At 30.3% G+C, this 18314-nt stretch overlaps 1 protein-coding gene across 3 annotated transcripts in view; it reads left to right on the top strand.

The window, feature by feature from the left end:
- LOC142319469 (betaine-homocysteine S-methyltransferase-like) overlaps window positions 1–18314 on the top strand; it is a 46346-nt gene that overhangs the window by 9215 nt on the left and 18817 nt on the right. For 2 of the 3 annotated variants that reach the window (XM_075356784.1, XM_075356783.1), the window contains exons 1-4: window positions 6154–6272; window positions 16233–16385; window positions 16625–16786; window positions 17940–18202. In XM_075356784.1, coding sequence (XP_075212899.1) covers window positions 16244–16385; window positions 16625–16786; window positions 17940–18202 — 567 coding nt within the window. In that variant the 5' untranslated portion in view covers window positions 6154–6272; window positions 16233–16243. Of the gene's footprint in view, window positions 1–6153; window positions 6273–16232; window positions 16386–16624; window positions 16787–17939; window positions 18203–18314 lie in introns of those variants that run through there. The other variant, XM_075356785.1, reaches the window with a different exon arrangement.

The raw sequence follows: 18314 nt of genomic DNA on the forward strand, positions 1-18314 counted from the left end.
ATACAAGATATTACATATTTGAACATAAAAATAAATAAATGAGTAATGAATGATTAAAGATATCATACGAGGAAACTGAATGTACACTAATCTTAAGAAAAAGTAAATAAAAATATGATTAGAAAAATACAACAGAGTTTACGTCAAGATAAATTTAAATTAAATATATTTGCCACTGACAGTCACAAGTAGGAAACAATACCCATGGACCAAAATATGTGATGGAAAAGACTGGCACCTGAGTTATCAGCTTTACAACTGTTTTATCTAACTATAAAGCTAAACTTATTGTAAAATAAATTTCATAACAATTAAAATGGTTTAACATAAAAAGTTCATAAGGAGAACCTTCACCACAAATGATTCATTTACCCAAATTGATAAAACAGCTGTTCATATATGATTCAAAATATCATTGCAATAGTGTAATGAAATTATTAGCATATCATTGCACTAGTGATATCATAATACCATTAGTTCCCAAAATGCAATTAACATTTGCTCTTTTAATAGGCACCTTCACTCGGCCGGTCACTCGCGATTGAACCGTGAAGGGTTTTGACCTGAAAACATTTGTGGAGACTCTTGTCTTTAGCGGGGTGTGTGAGACTACCGTTGCAGAGGATGGAGCCGCAAGCCTGGTTGACTGTCTGAAAATTGCCTGTTCCACTCTTCTTCCCAGAAGGTATTGTTGGAGGGGTGGTTATTCAATGTACTAGTGGTCCGAAGACATAGCTCGTAAACGGGCCTTGTAGCCAGGAGAGTTGCACAACAAACACGCATCCATGCACTTAAACAACTCCACTTAAACTACAGAACCTCTAGGAGCAAACTTAACACGCTTATTCAGGCTTCCTGGAAGCGATTCATTGCTGAAACAGATACAGACCCATGGGGGAGATCATTCCAGACCGTTGTTAAAAGGGTATTGAGAGCCGAAGCCCCTTTGACCCTGGATTCTGGTGAGGTCCAGAATATAATAGTCGGACTGTTCCCTCGTGGGGATTTAACTTTGGAGGAGGTGGAAGAATATGCAAATCCCACACCACTTCTCACAGAAAAGGAGTTAGTGGCTGTAGTTAAACGGATAAGGTGCCTTTTATAGACCTCTGGCAATAATTGACACAATATCTAAGGTATATCTCAGGTTTCTAAGGAACACACATTGCAACAGAGGTTATCTAGAGCTATAGAGGATGCAGGGGGGCTTTTGAACAAACAATTTGGATTCCATAGAGGGAAGTCAGCCTTAGATGCAGTGGTGGAGGTTGTGGGAATAGTGAGAAAATAACTTGTGAGAAGTTGTGTGCTTCAGGAGAATTCAGGAGAATTCCCCAATACCTTCGAAGGATAATCCTTTCTTATATCAATGGCCGCAAACTCATCTGCAAGGCGACGGACAGACCAGTTAAACAGCGTATAGATAGGAGAGTACCACAAGGTCAGTTCTTGGACCAATCCTTTTGGAATATTGTCGTAGACAATATTCCAAACATAATACATGTTAAGTGTATTCCGGGTTCCATTACCGCTGGGAGTCATGGTTGTAGGTTATGCGGACGACCTTGCCCTCATGGTTGAGGTGACCACACTGAGGAAGTCCGTTGCCCGAATACAGGAGTCCTATGCCGCGGTTAGAGGTTGGATGACAGGAGCAGGGCTAACCATGGCCCCAGACAAGACTGAGGTCATTGTTATAACAACTACCAAGAGAAGACCAACTTTTAAAATGGTCATTTAGGGTCAGACGGTAGTTTCAAAGGCTGCCATCAAGTATCTAGGTGTATGGGTGGATGCGGGGTTACTCTTTGGCACTCATGTTATGCAGACATGCCGAAAGGTAGAAAAGGTGAGGCAGTTAATAGCTTGTTTGCTACTGAATAACGGGGAACCCAGCCAGCAGAGGAGGAGGTTGCTGTCTAGCATTGTGTCCTCTGTGCTAGTGTATGGTGCCGAAGTCTGGGAAGGAGTCAGCAAATATGGTAAATACAGGAGTGCTCTCAAAGCGATACAAAGAAGGAGCTATCTTCAAATAATAGCAGTGTACTGTGTGGTTTCCCACAAGGCTGTGGACGTTTTAGCAGGAATATTACCAATAGACCTTGAAATTCTTTGTAGGAAGAGGATGAAAAAACTAGGTGCTCTAACAGCCGCTGAAAAAAGGAGACTGGCCAGTTCCATCATGGAAGATTTGAGAAGGGAATGGCAGAGGCAGTGGGATGACAGTGAGAGGGGGTCGATGAATGTACTGCATGATCAGGTACCTGGAGGGTTGGTACAGGCGTACCTATGGCTCGCTGAATTACTATCTTACATAGTTTCTGGTGGGCCATGGGGGATTTAGAGAGTACCTTTATAGATTTGGACTTGACTACTCACATGTTGTCCAGTTTGTGAGAGTGTGGATGAGACAGCATACCATGTTTTTTTCAGCTGTACCAGATTCGAGAATCATAGGAGTGAAGCAATGCAATAGGCAGAAGGGATATGTTTTCTCCTGAGGAAGTGCAATGGATCATGCTTGAGAGTGTAAGTAATTGGATGGCCGTAGCAATGCTGGCCAGGAACATGTGGAGCAGTGCTGAACATATGGAGGTTGCCTGGGTGTGATGAGGTCAGGGACACTCCTCGTATGCATCTGATGGTGGCCTGTGGTAAGTGGATGTTGTATGTCAGTGACTGTTTATGACGTGTATGTTGTTGAGAAATTTGTCTATGATGTGATTGTGTATGTGTGTGTGTGTGTGTGTGTGTGTGTGTGTGTGTGTGTGTGTGTGTGTGTGTTGCTGTTGTGTACTGAGTAAGTTTTGATGAATGCGTTATTGTTAAGGGGATGGGTGTGACTTGTAATGTGTAGCAACGTGCGTAGTTTGTGGTTGCTATTAAGTTGTGTTGCATGTGTCATGTGCTTTTACCTTATGTGATTTTGTTCATGTGTGTGACACTTACTGAGTGGTGCTTGATTGTGTGTGTGGGTGTTTTACCCCCTTCTTGATGAAATGCACACCAGCTGTACCAGGAAGGGGGTAGCCAGGGCTGGAGGTTTAGTCGGTAGTGCGCAGGAATACAATACTCACCTAATGTCATCTTGTGGAACCTGTTAGCGAGTCTGACACTCCTTTGGCGCCTGTGAATAGGGTTCCTCCACCTCTTTACCTGATATTTATTTGAGTAAATTTGATATCTTATAACACTTATAACATTAGTTAGAGGGTATCAAATTTATTCTACCATTTTAAGTTTGCAGTTATAAAATATTGCTGCTGCATTCCTTTTTGGGAAACAAAGAGTAGTGTATGATTTGTAAGAATGCTGTCATATTACTACTACTTTCATTGTTGTATTCATGAAAAGAGGAATAAAGGTTGGGAAAGAAGAATAGAATTTATATGTTTTGCTGATGACATGCCAGTATTGCCATGTCAAAGTAAGTTAAATTTAATGCCCAAGTAAATTAAATGAAATGCTTCACAACGTAGATGAAGCTTGTGAAAGTCAGGGTATGAGAATCAACAAAAAGAAAACAAAATATGGTACTTGGTGTAAAAAAGGAGAGGATTGAGATTAAGTTAGGAAATGAAGTTTTAAAGCAGGTTAAGTGATTTCAGTACTTAGGATGTTTTAAAACTGATGAGCTGATTTGCACAATAGAAATTAAAACAATAATATCAAAAAGTAAGCAGGTATTTAATAAGAAGGGAAGACTTTTGTGTGGAAAGTTAAACTTAGTGTTAAGGAAGAGATTAATAAGATATTTTATTTGGAGTGTAATGCTCTCTGGAGCTGAAACATGGATGTTGAGAAAGGCAGACAGATAACAAATTGAGGCATCTAAGATAGAGGTGAGGTTCAGAATGATAAATATCAGATGGCAAGACCATGTAACAAATGAGGGAGTATTAAGGAGAATTGGAGAGAACAGGAAAGTACTAAATGTGATTGAATGTAGGAAAAGGAACATAGTGTGGGATGTACTATGAGAATATTGTATGAGATAGGTGTTTATTATGGATACAATAGAAGGTGAATGGAAGGAAAGGAATAGAAATGAGAAGATCTCAAATGATGATGGGATTATGAAAAAGGAAAAATATTCTGAAACAAAAAGGTTAGCAAAGGGTAGAATAAGGTAGAGAGCAGCAGCCATACAAGACTTCCCCTAAGAACAGAACACTATGAATGAATGAATATTCATATTCTATGAGAGTCAATAGTGAAGGTAACAACTGGAACAAATGTTAAGGAAAAAGGTTTTATAAATATTGTTTTATTTACATTTTTTGTCCAACTTCTTACTCAGAAAAGAAAAGATGTTCTCTCTACAAAGAACAATTCAACTTTAAGTGATTTATAGAAACATAAACATAATATTTATGTGAAAAATGAAGGTAATAGCATATATATATATATATATATATATAATTTACATGAAGAGATGGTTATTTTAAGAAGTTGGACATGTATCAAAATTTATGTGGAAAATAAACCACACATGCTTAGTAAAAACCATAAATAAGCTATAGAGGCAAAAAAAATAAGATTTGTATGGATAGAAGTGTAAAATCATGACTGCCAAAGTGATTAGTATTCATAAAATGATAGCATGACTAAGACAGGTAGAAAGTAACTTGAAAGGATAGAGGATGATTGTATTCCCTGACAAGAAATCTAATATCAACCATTTGTTACCTTGAGAAAACAAGTAAAATTGGTGGAGAGAATATTGGTGATAAATATCAACAACAAAATTATAGGTTTAAGTCATGAAGATAAAAAGAAATGTTTATATGTCTTGATTTTTATCATATAGATACCACTGTTACTAAAATTATGGATCAGTTAGAAAAAAATGTCAGTACATGAAAAATATACATAATTTTTAAACTTATGTTCATTCAAAATAATAGTTAATATCCCTTTCAATGGATGTTCTCACCAATTATTATAATTTTAAAATAAACTATTTTCTTTTATGAAACCAGTATTGATGAGTTTTTAAATAATACTAATTTAAAAAACCAAGCATTTTCTCTGTTCTTGTTAAATGTGTTCAAATAATATAAGCTCAACTTCCATTTATATATATAAAAATTACTATATTTTACACTGATTTTTCATTTGTTTTAATTTTAATATATTTATTTTATTATTATTTCACACAGTTAGTTATTTTTTTTTTTTTTGTATTAATATGAACTTCAATTGGTTCTATTTTTTAATTTTATGAATAAATTTTGTTTGTGGTAGAATATTCTAGTACTAAAAGAGACAATGCTAACAGGGGCTACCATTAAGATGTGTTTGTGTAAGACACACACACATCTTAATGGTAGTTGTCTGGGTATACAATCATCCTCTATCCTTTCAAGTTAGTTTCTACCTGTCTTAGTCATGCTATCATGTTATGAATACTAATCACTTTGGCAGTCATGATTTTACACTTCTATCCATTCAAATCTCATAATGGTAGAAAGAAGTGTAAAGCATTAGAACAGTAAAGGATGATAGTGATTACAATACATGTAACAGATAACTGAGGATGTAGGGTCTAAAAGGTATGTTGAAGCCAAGAGAATATGTAAGAATACTGAAGTGTATCAACCAGTCAAATTATTAAATACAAAAATTAAATGAGTATTATGTTATTTCATTCAAGTTAACACATTAGTTTCACAAATTTTTTGCCAAACCAACTCTTATACTATTTTCTTATGAAGTTTACATGAAGTTCTGTCTGATAGTTATTTTCTTACAACATGTTTAAAGTTAGAACAAATAAATTTAATTGTTAAAAGCATCCTATATGAGTAGAGTTTATATTTTATAATATTAAACAAATGAACTCTAATATTAATTAAATGCAAATCAGACATCCTTAATTTCTTTGTTTAATTCTTGTTATTAAACTAATACAAGATGTAACAAAAAAACAATATTTTGAAAAAAAATTTTTTAAATTATTATATCTTTTAGTTTTTTGGTAATGCAATAAATACAGTAGTTTTCTAAAGTATATAATGTTTCTAAAATTTAATTAAAAAAGGGAAGTACATTAATGTTTATTTAATTTGAACTTATAAAAACCAATGAAATATGAAATTTGCCGCTTATCGTTATCAGTGACAATATAGGCCTACTATGAACATTATCATAGCTTGTTCAGACTATGATAACAATAATTACATTCAGTTTAATAGTGACCTCTAGTACATCAGTCTGTGTTGTTTGTTATTGAAGAGTACTACATTTTGTATCTCATTAGTATACTTAGAGTAAGCTTATTTATTAATTAAAATCCATCTCTTTTATTAATTTAATAACATAAGATATGTTAATTTTGATTAAAGAGTACATAGTTACAATTTATTTAGAATTTTAAGATAAAAATGCTATTTATATTTTTGTTATTTAAGATCATGTTTTTTTATGTAGAACTTATCTCTTAAATTGTACCTTCTTATTTTATAACTGTAATTACAAAAACTTAAGTACGTTTACTTAAATATAATTTAGAGTACATGGTCACTGGAGATTTAATTAAGAGCAATAGGTCAAAAATAGTTGATATGAATCTGTTTTCAACCAGTTGCTGAGCTGTCATATAGGCTAATATCCTATTGTGAGACTAGGTTAACAATATAAAAAAATATGTATAACATTAATTATTTATTTTAAAAATATTGTCATTCACTCTCAGAAACCCTTTTTTAAATCAAAGCATCTTTTAATTCATAACCTCTATATGAAGGTGAGAAGAATGACTAGTGCAATTTTGGGTTCATTGAAAATAAGAATTTGTTGATAGTTTTTAATATAAATAAAAATAGTTTCATGTGATTGGAATCTCCTTTGGATAATTTACAGGGCTGATGTGTAGTTAGTGAATTTATCTATACAATTCTGTAAACATTACTTTAGATTAATTGAATCATTTGATGCAGAAAGGGCATAAGTGACCAAAAATAATTTTTCAGGCATTAAAAAAAAAATATTTTTTTAGAAAATTTTTCTATTTTCTTTTACAAATTGCCTTTGTATGATAACTCTACCAATTTGGATTGGGAAAAATTTCATTAGTATTGGAACTTTTTTAAATAAATTTATTTTTTAATATAAACTTTGTAGAAATACATTCTTTCTGCTTCAGTTAATATGGCCTGAAAACAAAAATGATTTTTTCTTGCAAAAAAATAAAATGAACAAGAAAACCTATTAAAGCCATATTTTACAATTAGATGAAGTGTTATATTAATAAAAAAACAAACAAAATTCATAAAAAATGGTATTGTTGTCAAATACTATTTACACCTAATTACTCCTCAACAGTTTTCTTTTGGCAGGTTGGCCATTTTAGAAAGTCTTTGTAGAAGGGCTCGTACCCAACCAAACATGACTCTAATTTCTTGAAGTTAATAATTTTTTTTAGATTAATTGGTACTTTCTCATTTGAGTAGATGCAGTTACAGGAGATTCAGGTGGAGTTAATAATTGAAGTTAATAATTTTTTTTAGATTAATTGGTACTTTCTCATTTGAGTAGATGCAGTTACAGGAGATTCAGGTGGCTGGCTCTCCTGTTTTTTCAGATGTGTTTGGTTACACAACCATTTATAAATTCTCTTGCTGTTATTACACATGATATATCACAATCATATTGAAACTTCCTGTAAGAAGACATTTTTAAGTGAATTCTTTTTTCTTTAGAAATTCCCTTTCCTGCAGTTTCCACAAATACATATAATCTTTCATAATGTTCAATCCACCATGTCTTGTAATCAGAAATGTTACTTGCATCAGTGGTTTTGTAAATAAATTTATTTTTGTAGTTCTTTCTCAAAATAAGTTTTTGTACTGATTTGGAGTATCAACTTTTCTCACATTGTGTTTCATTAAACCAAAGTCTCAGTCATATAGTAAAAATTAATGCCCACAAATGGGAAAGCAGTGGATAATTTTCCCAAAAACTACCCTATCAGTTAAACTGCACAGGTACCAACAAATGGACTGATTTTGGACACCACAAGAATTGGAAAACTCTACTATTCTATGTATGTCTTTTGGAATTTTTTTGATTAAATAATCATTCAAAGACTACAAATGTCATCAGGGGATTTTTTTGTATGTCCTTCATGATATATATACATAACAGCTTTCTTTGTTGGTTTTAATGTCATGGATACAGAAAACATAGACTCATAGCTGACAGACATAAAATATTTTGAACTGGGATATTTGGAAGGGGCAAGTTTTGCATAAAATCAAAAGAATTACTAATGTAGAACTGTCAATATTTTTTGAATACTCTTCTGTTTTTTTTGTAAAATTTGCTTGCATGTCTCTTATGCACAATAAGCTCTGCGACTGCAACTCTCTTTACATTACCGTTGAAAAGTTTTATCTCCCAATTTCAACTTCAAACTTTTGCACTCAACACATATGTCTACATGAGGACAACACAATTTTGAATCAAAATTTTCATTAAAGTACTCCTTATAAAAGTAATATGACACTTTGCACTTACACTCAGGATGTTTATTCAAAAACATTACTTTCAAATTCAGACTTGTGTCTAAATAGATTTTTTCATTACTTCCACAATGGGTCATTTATGTAGGATTGGAACTTATGTAAACATGAAATTTTTGGCAAATATCCTGGGGATATTTCCCAAAAAGTAGAAGCATTCCACTTCTACTTTTTCAACTTTTGTCTGTTTGCATCATATTGTTTTACTAAAAGTTTGTATAACCTATCAACATGATTGTCTGATATGCCATATACAGAAATGAAAGCTTTTTTCAACCTAAACCCTTTTGCCATTATAATTTACAAAGTTTTTAAAAGAATGATTTCTTTTGTTGGGCATAGAACCAATAATGGAGTCAGCTTCAGTTTCACAATCAGGCCTAGGCTTACCAGATTCACGTCTTTTTCTAATGTCACTTCTTTCAATTATGTCTTGCTTGTTTTCTTGAAATGTAATTATAATTTTTTGTATTGTAATTATTACATACATTATTATTGTTTTTTTTTTGTTTTTTTTAATTCTATTATATGTATGTGTTATCTGATTTTGTTGCCATATGTCTTTCAAGATCTGGCAACAAATAATAAGTAATCAATCAATCAATCCTACAAATAAAAAAGTCTTAAACAAGGATTAAACAAATAGAAAAAGGCTTTAAGAATGATAATTTTCTTCTTTATTACTTATAAAAGTTCATCTTTATTTATGAAATGTTGGGATGTTCATCAACATCAATTTTTTTGCCTTATTTATAACTAATAACACTTATTAATTTAAAAAAAATACTTTTTTTTTACAAACAACAACCTTTTTGTCTTTTCTGTTCTTTATTTGTTGCTATAATTAAATAACACCAAATTAAATAATCATTATAGGTAATGGTTTAACATAGAGAATTTTGTAACTTTACAAAATTAACTTATGAACTTGTCTATATTAATAAAAAAAAAAAACCATTTAAAAAACATTTACATTCAGTTAATAACAAACTGTTAAAACCACTGATTATTGCTCTTACATAATATTATCATTTTTCATCATATTTATTTAGTTGGTAGTAGAAAAATCAAGGTCTACATTTACATTTACAACACGTTTGAAGTATTTTGTATAAAACATAAGGTTATAAAAATTAATAATCTTAAATAGTGGGTTTTAGGATTTTAAAATAATTCTTCCATTACAGTTTTATAACTACTTTGATAAACTCAGTAAATAACTATTACAGTAAAATAACTAGTAATTGTGTTGTTAAACTTTTCTGGCAAATTACCCAAAATTTGACTCCTTACTCCATCTCATCCCTCCTTTGAGATCCTGATTCCAAACTTTAATAGCATCCATCATGCTATACTGAAGTCACCATGCCAAATATGAAGATTTTATCAACCAATCCCAATTTGTTAACCCAGATAGATGTAAAAAAACACACAACTGAGGATAATTATTCCTTTTTTTTTTTTTGATATCTCATCACCAAAACCTAGAAAAGTAATTTTCAATATGATTTCTTTTTCTTTGTTATAGTATTACTGTTAGGAAAGTAAAAAACTTATTTTTTTACTAGTCTATATTATTATATTAATATTTGACATACATAGTAAGTAAAGAAATTATTTATGCTTTTATTCATTTTTGTATTATATGGGTTTTATAATAATTGTTGTTCAATGTTTGTTTCGCAAGCTCCCAATCGGAAAATGATCGGCGCTTTTCGTGATCGTTTGGCTTCAGTTTTTGTGTCAGTTTGGGTTTTACAAGCTCAAACGAGCATGTCTTCTTTCAAAGTTCGTTAATGCTAGTTCTGGCAATATTCAATTGTTGTGAATGTCGGCGAATAGATTTCACCAGACTTATAGCAATGTAATCACTCACGCTGGCGATGTTTTCCGTAGAACAACTAACACGACGATGCCCCGAGGGTTTAATGTTCACATCTCAAATTAACAAAATTAATTTTAAAACAAAGTTAATTTGTTTTCTCAAATTAACAATCAGTCTCATCACAGTTGACTTAGTCGGTGCATTACGTTGACCAGACATTCCACGGAGTTTACGAACAGTCTCTGCACAACAATCACTACATGTGTAATAAGTTTTAACTATGACAACACGCTGTTCCGTCGTGAAGCGCTCCAATCCTACCCGCACAGAAAACAGATGATGATCATGCGCTATTCGGCTTTCGGTGACTACTTGTTTCCTGTTTAGCCTCCGGGAATTACCGTTCAGGTATTACTTCAGAGGATGATATATATATATATATATATATATAAGTGTAAATAAAGTGTAGTCTTGTACAGTCTCAGTTCGACCATTCCTGAGAATGGTTAATTGAAACCCAACCACCAAAGAATCTACGATCTAGTGTTCAAATCCGTATAAAAGTAACTCTTTACTAGGACTTGCGCTGGAACTCTCGACTTTCAAATCAGCTGATTGAGAAGACGCATTAACCAATAGATCAACCCGGTGGATTCGGCGCTCCGTAACTACCAACCACAAAGACAACAGATGAAAATCGAGTAATGTTCAGTGCTGCCAATTTACTAGAACAGAAATGGGACATTTCAAAAGTTGCGTTCTTAATGAGACACTCAATACGTTATAATGTATAAATATTGTTTTGTATCTTATAATCTATATAAAATATCTTATAATATAGAATTGCTTTCCAATTAGTATAAAAAGTTAGGTTTGAGTAATCTAAAATTTGTATAAAGAATGAATATCTTTTTATAGCTACTTAAGGAAATTATTCCATTTTGATCTTTTGTATAATTTATTATCTATTTTAAAAAGAAAGAAAATTCTCTATTTGATTTGCATCAGCAACCAAGTCAAAAAAAAAAAAAAACTAATACCATGCTAAACAACTAGAATGTAACCAATGTACTTTTGAAAATGTTTAGTGGAAACTCTGCATTCATGTCCCCCAACATTAAGCGATGTATACATATCAGCCCAGTACTGTTATATGTAGAGTATTACAAAGAAAAATTGAAGAAACAGAAATAGACCATAAGAGTACAAAATGAAAAGTGGTAGAGTAGGTAGGATAGTTTTGTTTAAAGTACTGGTAACAGTATGATGCTGCACTTTCGATTTTTTCAGAGACATACTTATAAAAATTCATGTCCATAATTATTACAAGAACTGGCAGGTAACAGTAAGGTTCAATATCCATGGCAGCCAATTGGGCATATAGCACAATAAAATTACCATAGATGTCAAGTATAACTATTATATCAAATGCCCTGCAAATTCTCTTCTACATGATTATTTTTTATGATTGCAGAAATAGGGTAAAAATTGGTCCTATGTGTGTATATATGTATGTTGTGTTTTGCAGTACTGTAACTTCAGAAGGTTTGGACTAGTTTTTGCAAAGTTATAAAAAATTCAACTAAATTACAATAGTAACAAACAAAATATCTTGATGTCTGTTCATATATATTGAAATAAAAAAACAAAAATGGTATGGAAGGATTATTTTTCTTAACCAAATTATTTTAAACATATTTAATTAAGTATAAAATTCCTTGATAAAAGGAATTTAAAATTATGCATCATGCAGTTCAATAACATTATATGTGCTAATGTGCTAGTTGTATACTGTGTGTCTTTGTGTGGCTGTATATAAATATATATATAGATTTTTTTTGTTATCGTAAACTAATTAAAATAGATATTTTTAGTATTATTATTGGTTCTGTTACATAAAAAACATTTTTTTAAATTGTTTTTTTTTAATGTCTTAGGCAGAGATGTATTTCTTACATTTTTAATGAAGACATTAAAAGGAAAAAAAATGTATTTAATTAAAATAATTATTAAAAACTGACCATTCTATTTATACATATCTTTTTTATTAGTAAAGCAAATTTAAAAACTATATTTAAGTATTTGCAATGCTTGCAAAAAAACTGTGAATGATAGAAAATTTTGATTATATTTTTGAATTCAGTACAAAAAGTGATATTAGGAATAGAATAAAATTTTCAAGTACCAAAAACTGTGTTTATTAGTATTATTTAAGTTACATTCAACTGAAAAAGATGCCAAAGAATCATTTTGTGAATAGAGGAGACAACGAATGTATCCTGGCATATTTTTAAAATGCTCTATAACCTGAATTTTAATCAGGGTCATCACTAAATCAACCTGCTAGTTTATTAAAAATGTTTAAACAGATATATACAAAGGAAATAATTCAATTTTATTTCAAAACTGGGATAAAATTTAAATAAACTAACTTAAGAATTAAGTAAAAATAGGTTCTTTTAAAATTTAGTTTTGGCCTTTGCAGTTGTGCAAAACAATACTAGCTAATTTTTTTTCAGTCAAGAAATGAAAAAATTAAATATTATGTAAATTCCTTTTAATTTAGATTGTATTATTAGTTGATTTGAAGCCAGTTTTGAAAAAAAAAATTAAAAAAAAAATGAAAACAATGACATTTTATGTTTGTATAAAATGTCGATGTAAATAATATCTTGAAAAACCTGATTAGATTATGCCAAAAAATTGGATTATTTAATTGTGAGTGGAGTGACCAATTTATTTTTTTGAATTTACCATTTTATTAAGAGGTACTTGTACAAAGCATTCTTATTTTTCATAAATTATATTCATTCTTTTAATATAATTATCATTAAAAAATATAAATATTTATTATAATTAAAGAAAAAGATAAATTGAGCATCTCATTTATGAGTTTGTCATTAAATGGTTGAGTGATTATTTCAGAAATGTGAAATGCTGTTGGCATTCTTTATTGGGATGGTGTTAAAAAGAGCATCGAGACATTAAACTTTTTTTTTAAATTCCATTTGTATGAAACTGATAAAGAATAAATGTAGGAAATAGATACAACAAAATAGTTCTGATAAAATTATTATACTTGCAAAAAGCTGATTACATTTTTAATTTATTTTATGTAGCACATATTTAAACATTATGCTCGATTTGAGTAAAGTATGTAGTAAATTATTATCTATTGTATGCTTACTTCTATTTTATTAATAAAGAAAATCAATTTATTACTCTACTGTTGTTATATTTACCATTGTTATTTCTTGTCTACATTAATGAAATTATAATCCACATACCTGCTTTCTAAACATTGTTGATGAACCAACAGCCAGCAGATAGCGACTGTTGATGTCCTCAGTGCATTCTGTCCTGTTATACAGAGCGGGGCCTAGGCATTAACATTCGAAAGAAATTGGAAGCGGCTCACGCAGGTGCAACACACCGCGGCCTTGTGAGTCGTTTTTGCAAATTGGATGATTTCTGAGCCTGCCGTACTGGTTGCTGGCGTCATACATAATGCCAGGTGGCCTACAGGAGATGATGGGCAGGTGAAGATCGGGAGACCATCACCAAGGAGGAACATGACATCACATTTCTCACATGGCAAGAGATCTGAGATCAGAGGACGATGGACCACAAGGCTTATCGCTCTGGTCACTGGATGGAGCAACAGCATGGAGAGGTGGCCTTCTCAGGCTAGTATAGGAGGACTTGGCCTGAAGTAATATGTTAAACGGTTCTGGGTCGAGTCCTGGTAGAAAGGGGAGTGATTTTAATTGGTAGTCTGCTGATGGTGATTGGAAAATACCAACAGGATAATTGGATAATGCATCAGTGGGAGCCCAAAACTCCATTCGTAAATGAATTTCCACCTCCCTCTCAAAAAAAAAAAAAATTATTATTATTAATATTAATTTTATGATAATAACATACTAGGTAACACTGATAAATACTCAAAATAATCATGATAGATAAACAAAACATAAAATGATCGCATGTGAAAAATCTGTTTAAATTATGATAATAATTTAGTTATAAACAAACATTATAATGTATAAATATTACATAATAGCATAATAAAAAGGAAGAAGATTGAACCATAACGTTACAGTATAGAAATGGTAATGTCATGTAAAAAATCTACATTAAAAAATGTGTGATACTTTTTATCCGACCATACCAGGAAATAAGCTATGTGTACAGGTATGTATTTAAAGTTTTGAGCCCTATAAACTCCAAAACAACTGCAAAGATTTTCATAAAGTAAGTGTCAGATGATTCTACTTGATTACATGATCCTGGCACATGATGATTTGACAAAAATAAAATGGCAGAAATTAGATGTTATTTTCTCCAGTTTGAAAAATTAAAACTGTCTGAAACTCATTGTAATACTGCATGTAAAAAATTGCTATAAAAGTTAAAGTACATTATGCTTTAGCGATAATAAAAAAAAAATTTTTCTTTACTCTCATTCTGAGTAGAAGCGACATACATACTATTGTTTTCCATAGTAAGAAAGATTAATTTTTGCTTTATACCATCCCTCCCAGTATTTCTTTTGCCTGACCCATGTGAAACATTTATGGTAGAAATAGCATTAAAGTTTATTTTCTCTCAAGAAATGATTTGACATTTACAGCAAGCCTCTGTGGTGTATAGAGTGAAGGTGTTACATCTAGAGCTATATATTACCTACCTTGGTGTGCTGATAACTGTATATTCAGCTCAGTGATGAAGACAGTGAGGAAATAGCTTCACTCCTCATCATTTTCTTAAGCATAAGCTTGGCACTTGTTATTCTTAGAAATGGCAATGCTGTTTCAGAGCATGACTACTGCTTCATGTTGGATCACATAAAAATATTATGTAATTGCAAATCAACTCATATAATTAAAATAAATTAGAACACCATTAAATAAATTTGCTCATAATTGAAAAATTAAAAAGAATAAGTAATTAAAAATAAATTTAAGTTGAATTTCTAAAAATAATTATTAGAGAAATGGTTCACCACATTTACTAAAAAGGTATATCTTTTACTAAGATTAAATAAGTAAGCATGATTTAGATATTGATTACAATCAAATTTTCACAAATTAAATTATAAAAAAGATAAAACATCTTACTCATTATAATTGCCCTGTTACTCGTAGTAATACTGAGAACATGTTAATTAGAATAAAATTAAGAAATTCAAAACTACAATTTAGAATTTGTAAAACTGTTACTGCAATTTAAAGGCTACAGAATGATGCTACAAGAGATGTGACTTTCTTCTTTATATTACTTTAAAAAAAAGAAGTTTTTTTGTTTTTTTTTTTTTTTTTAGTAGATGCTTTTACATAATTTACAAAATATCAACTGATTTGTTTCTTTATTTTTGAGTCAACTTTTTTAACACCCTACTTGTTTATAGGAAATAATTATTTTAGTTTTTAACAAGTGAACATTAGTGAATTTCAGACTAAATTCATAGCTGCATTCGTGTAACAATTTTAAAAAAATAAAATGACAAACAAAATATTTTTGACAGTAAATCTAAGTTAAAATAAATAAATGTACTCTTTTTTTAAAAGAGTACAACAGAATAATTTTGCTGTAACTTTGTGTGAAAAATGTTTAATTCTATAAAATTTATATAAAGTAAACAGATTAATTGATCATGAAAAAATCCCATATAGTGAATGAAACTGGACTGTAGATAAATATATAAAAGAAATTTTATTCTATAAAACTGGAACAGACAGCAGGATACACAGGGGGCAGTTCCATTTGCCCTTTTCGCTATTATGAAGTACTGACTTGCAGAAAATTATAAAAAATTAATTTATAATATGTAAAGTTCTATTTCATAAAATAACTAATGGAGAGTAATATTTTTGTTCCAGGTGTGTTGATAATGATAACATTGATTGATGGCGGTTTTTCACAAATCAGTAGTCATGTTAAAGTGTATGTAGAAAATCATCCGTTATGGAATGCTCAGTTCTTGATTTCTCATCCTAAAGCTGTAATTGAAACTCACAAAGATTATATTAAAGGTCAGCTGATAAACAATTTTTTTTAATAAAAGTTTACATTCTTTTTGTAAATTTTCATTTCACATTCCACCACTTAATATGTGGGTAATCTCCTCTTAAATAACTTAACATTTAAATGAATTAAAATTTCCCTTATTTACTCTTTAATATTTAAAGTAATATTAAATATGATACATTTATTTTATAATAGTTGTTTCATTATTATAATTAGTTAACCAAAATTGTTATTTTGTTTACAGCTGGAGCAGATATAATTACAACAAATACCTACCAAGCAAGTATTAATGGATTTCAAGAACATCTAGGGTTGAATAAACAGGAATGTATTGATTTAATTAAAAAAGCTGTTGAATTTGCTAAACAAGCAATTGATGAAGAAAGTCATTCAATCAATTATTCAGGTAAAAGTTTTCATTTTTTACGATAAACTTCTAGGAATAAGGAAAATTTTATTGAATTTTAAAATGAATTTAATAAATAAGAAAATAAATCATCACTGGCTCAATAAACTGTTGAATTATACAGCAAAGTATTAAGGAAAGTTGTTTTACAGTAGTAAATAATAAAAAATAATATATCAATTAGTTTGTTTTGATTAATTTCATATTTTACTCAGGTTATTCATCAAAATCTCATTTTGTCACATATACGATACAAAATTATTCTGTGGAGCAATTCATCATCCATCACTTTCCAATTGTTGAAGAAGTTTAGCTTTTATAAAATCTACTTTTAGTTCTGGTTATGAAGCAAGTAGAATCATGAATAAAAGTTTTGTGTGGCTGGTTTGACAATGTTTTTTTACAATAATAAAAAAGCTGCAGTATTAAAAGCTGGTTTGACTATTTTTACAATATAGGTTTTATTACTTAATTTAACATAATTTTGTCACATTATTAAAACTTTAGTATGACTTAATATAATTCTATTTAAATTATAATATTTAACTTGAAGACACTTCAAAAGGTAAGAACGGGTTTTCAGAATAAGAAGACCTTAAATTTTAAATCATTTTTTGGCATCTATCTGTAAATAAATACAATCTTTAATATTTAATAAATTAAGAATTGTTACAATTCTTTGTGTGTGTATTTATAAACCTGTTACCTTTGAAAAAAAACTTCTACGTAGCAGTTTATTCCTAAAAAGTAGTATTATTCTTCTGCATCAAACCAGACAACAAATTTATTTTCATTAAGCATACTTTGGTATATGAGAGGATCTAGTTATGATTCTATTATCATTTTAATAAACTGACTAACTATCCAAATTATATTCTAAGTAATATATTACCTATGCTGAAGTTTATTTTTTTTTATATACCATAATAATTATATACATGCTTAATTTTTTTTTTTTTTTTTACTATGATTTTGTGAAAATTTCACATAGGTTCTAAAGTATGTAGGGAGTAGAGTATCAAACACATTATAATTTTTTCAAAATTGTGCAAAATTTGGAACTCAGCTTTCTCTAAAAGAAAGTAATCTTTGTATTTAAAACACCAAATTTGCTTAATAAGAAATCTAAAAAATATATGAAATGAATTGCTAGGTAGACAGGTGAAGATAGCTGGCTCAGTGGGTTCCTATGGAGCTTGCCTTCATGATGGATCTGAATACAGAGGTGAATATTGTGACACAGTATCTAATGAACAACTAGCAACATGGCACCGTCCAAGATTCATAGCACTTGCTGAAGCTGGTATTGATATATTTGGAATAGAAACAATACCTGCTCTTAAAGAAGCATTAGTTCTTTGTGATCTAATGAAAGAATTTCCAGATAAAAAGGCTTGGATCTCATTTACATGCAAGGTAAAGAAATAATTTAAAAGTATAATTAGTAAAATTAAAATGATGCGCTCTCATTTCAATGATCAGAGATATATGAAATTGTTTTTCCTTTAAAAACAACTTTTTTTTAAAG

This window comes from Lycorma delicatula, chromosome 2 (assembly GCF_047948215.1).
Source record: "Lycorma delicatula isolate Av1 chromosome 2, ASM4794821v1, whole genome shotgun sequence".
Lineage (NCBI taxonomy): Eukaryota > Metazoa > Arthropoda > Insecta > Hemiptera > Fulgoridae > Lycorma > Lycorma delicatula.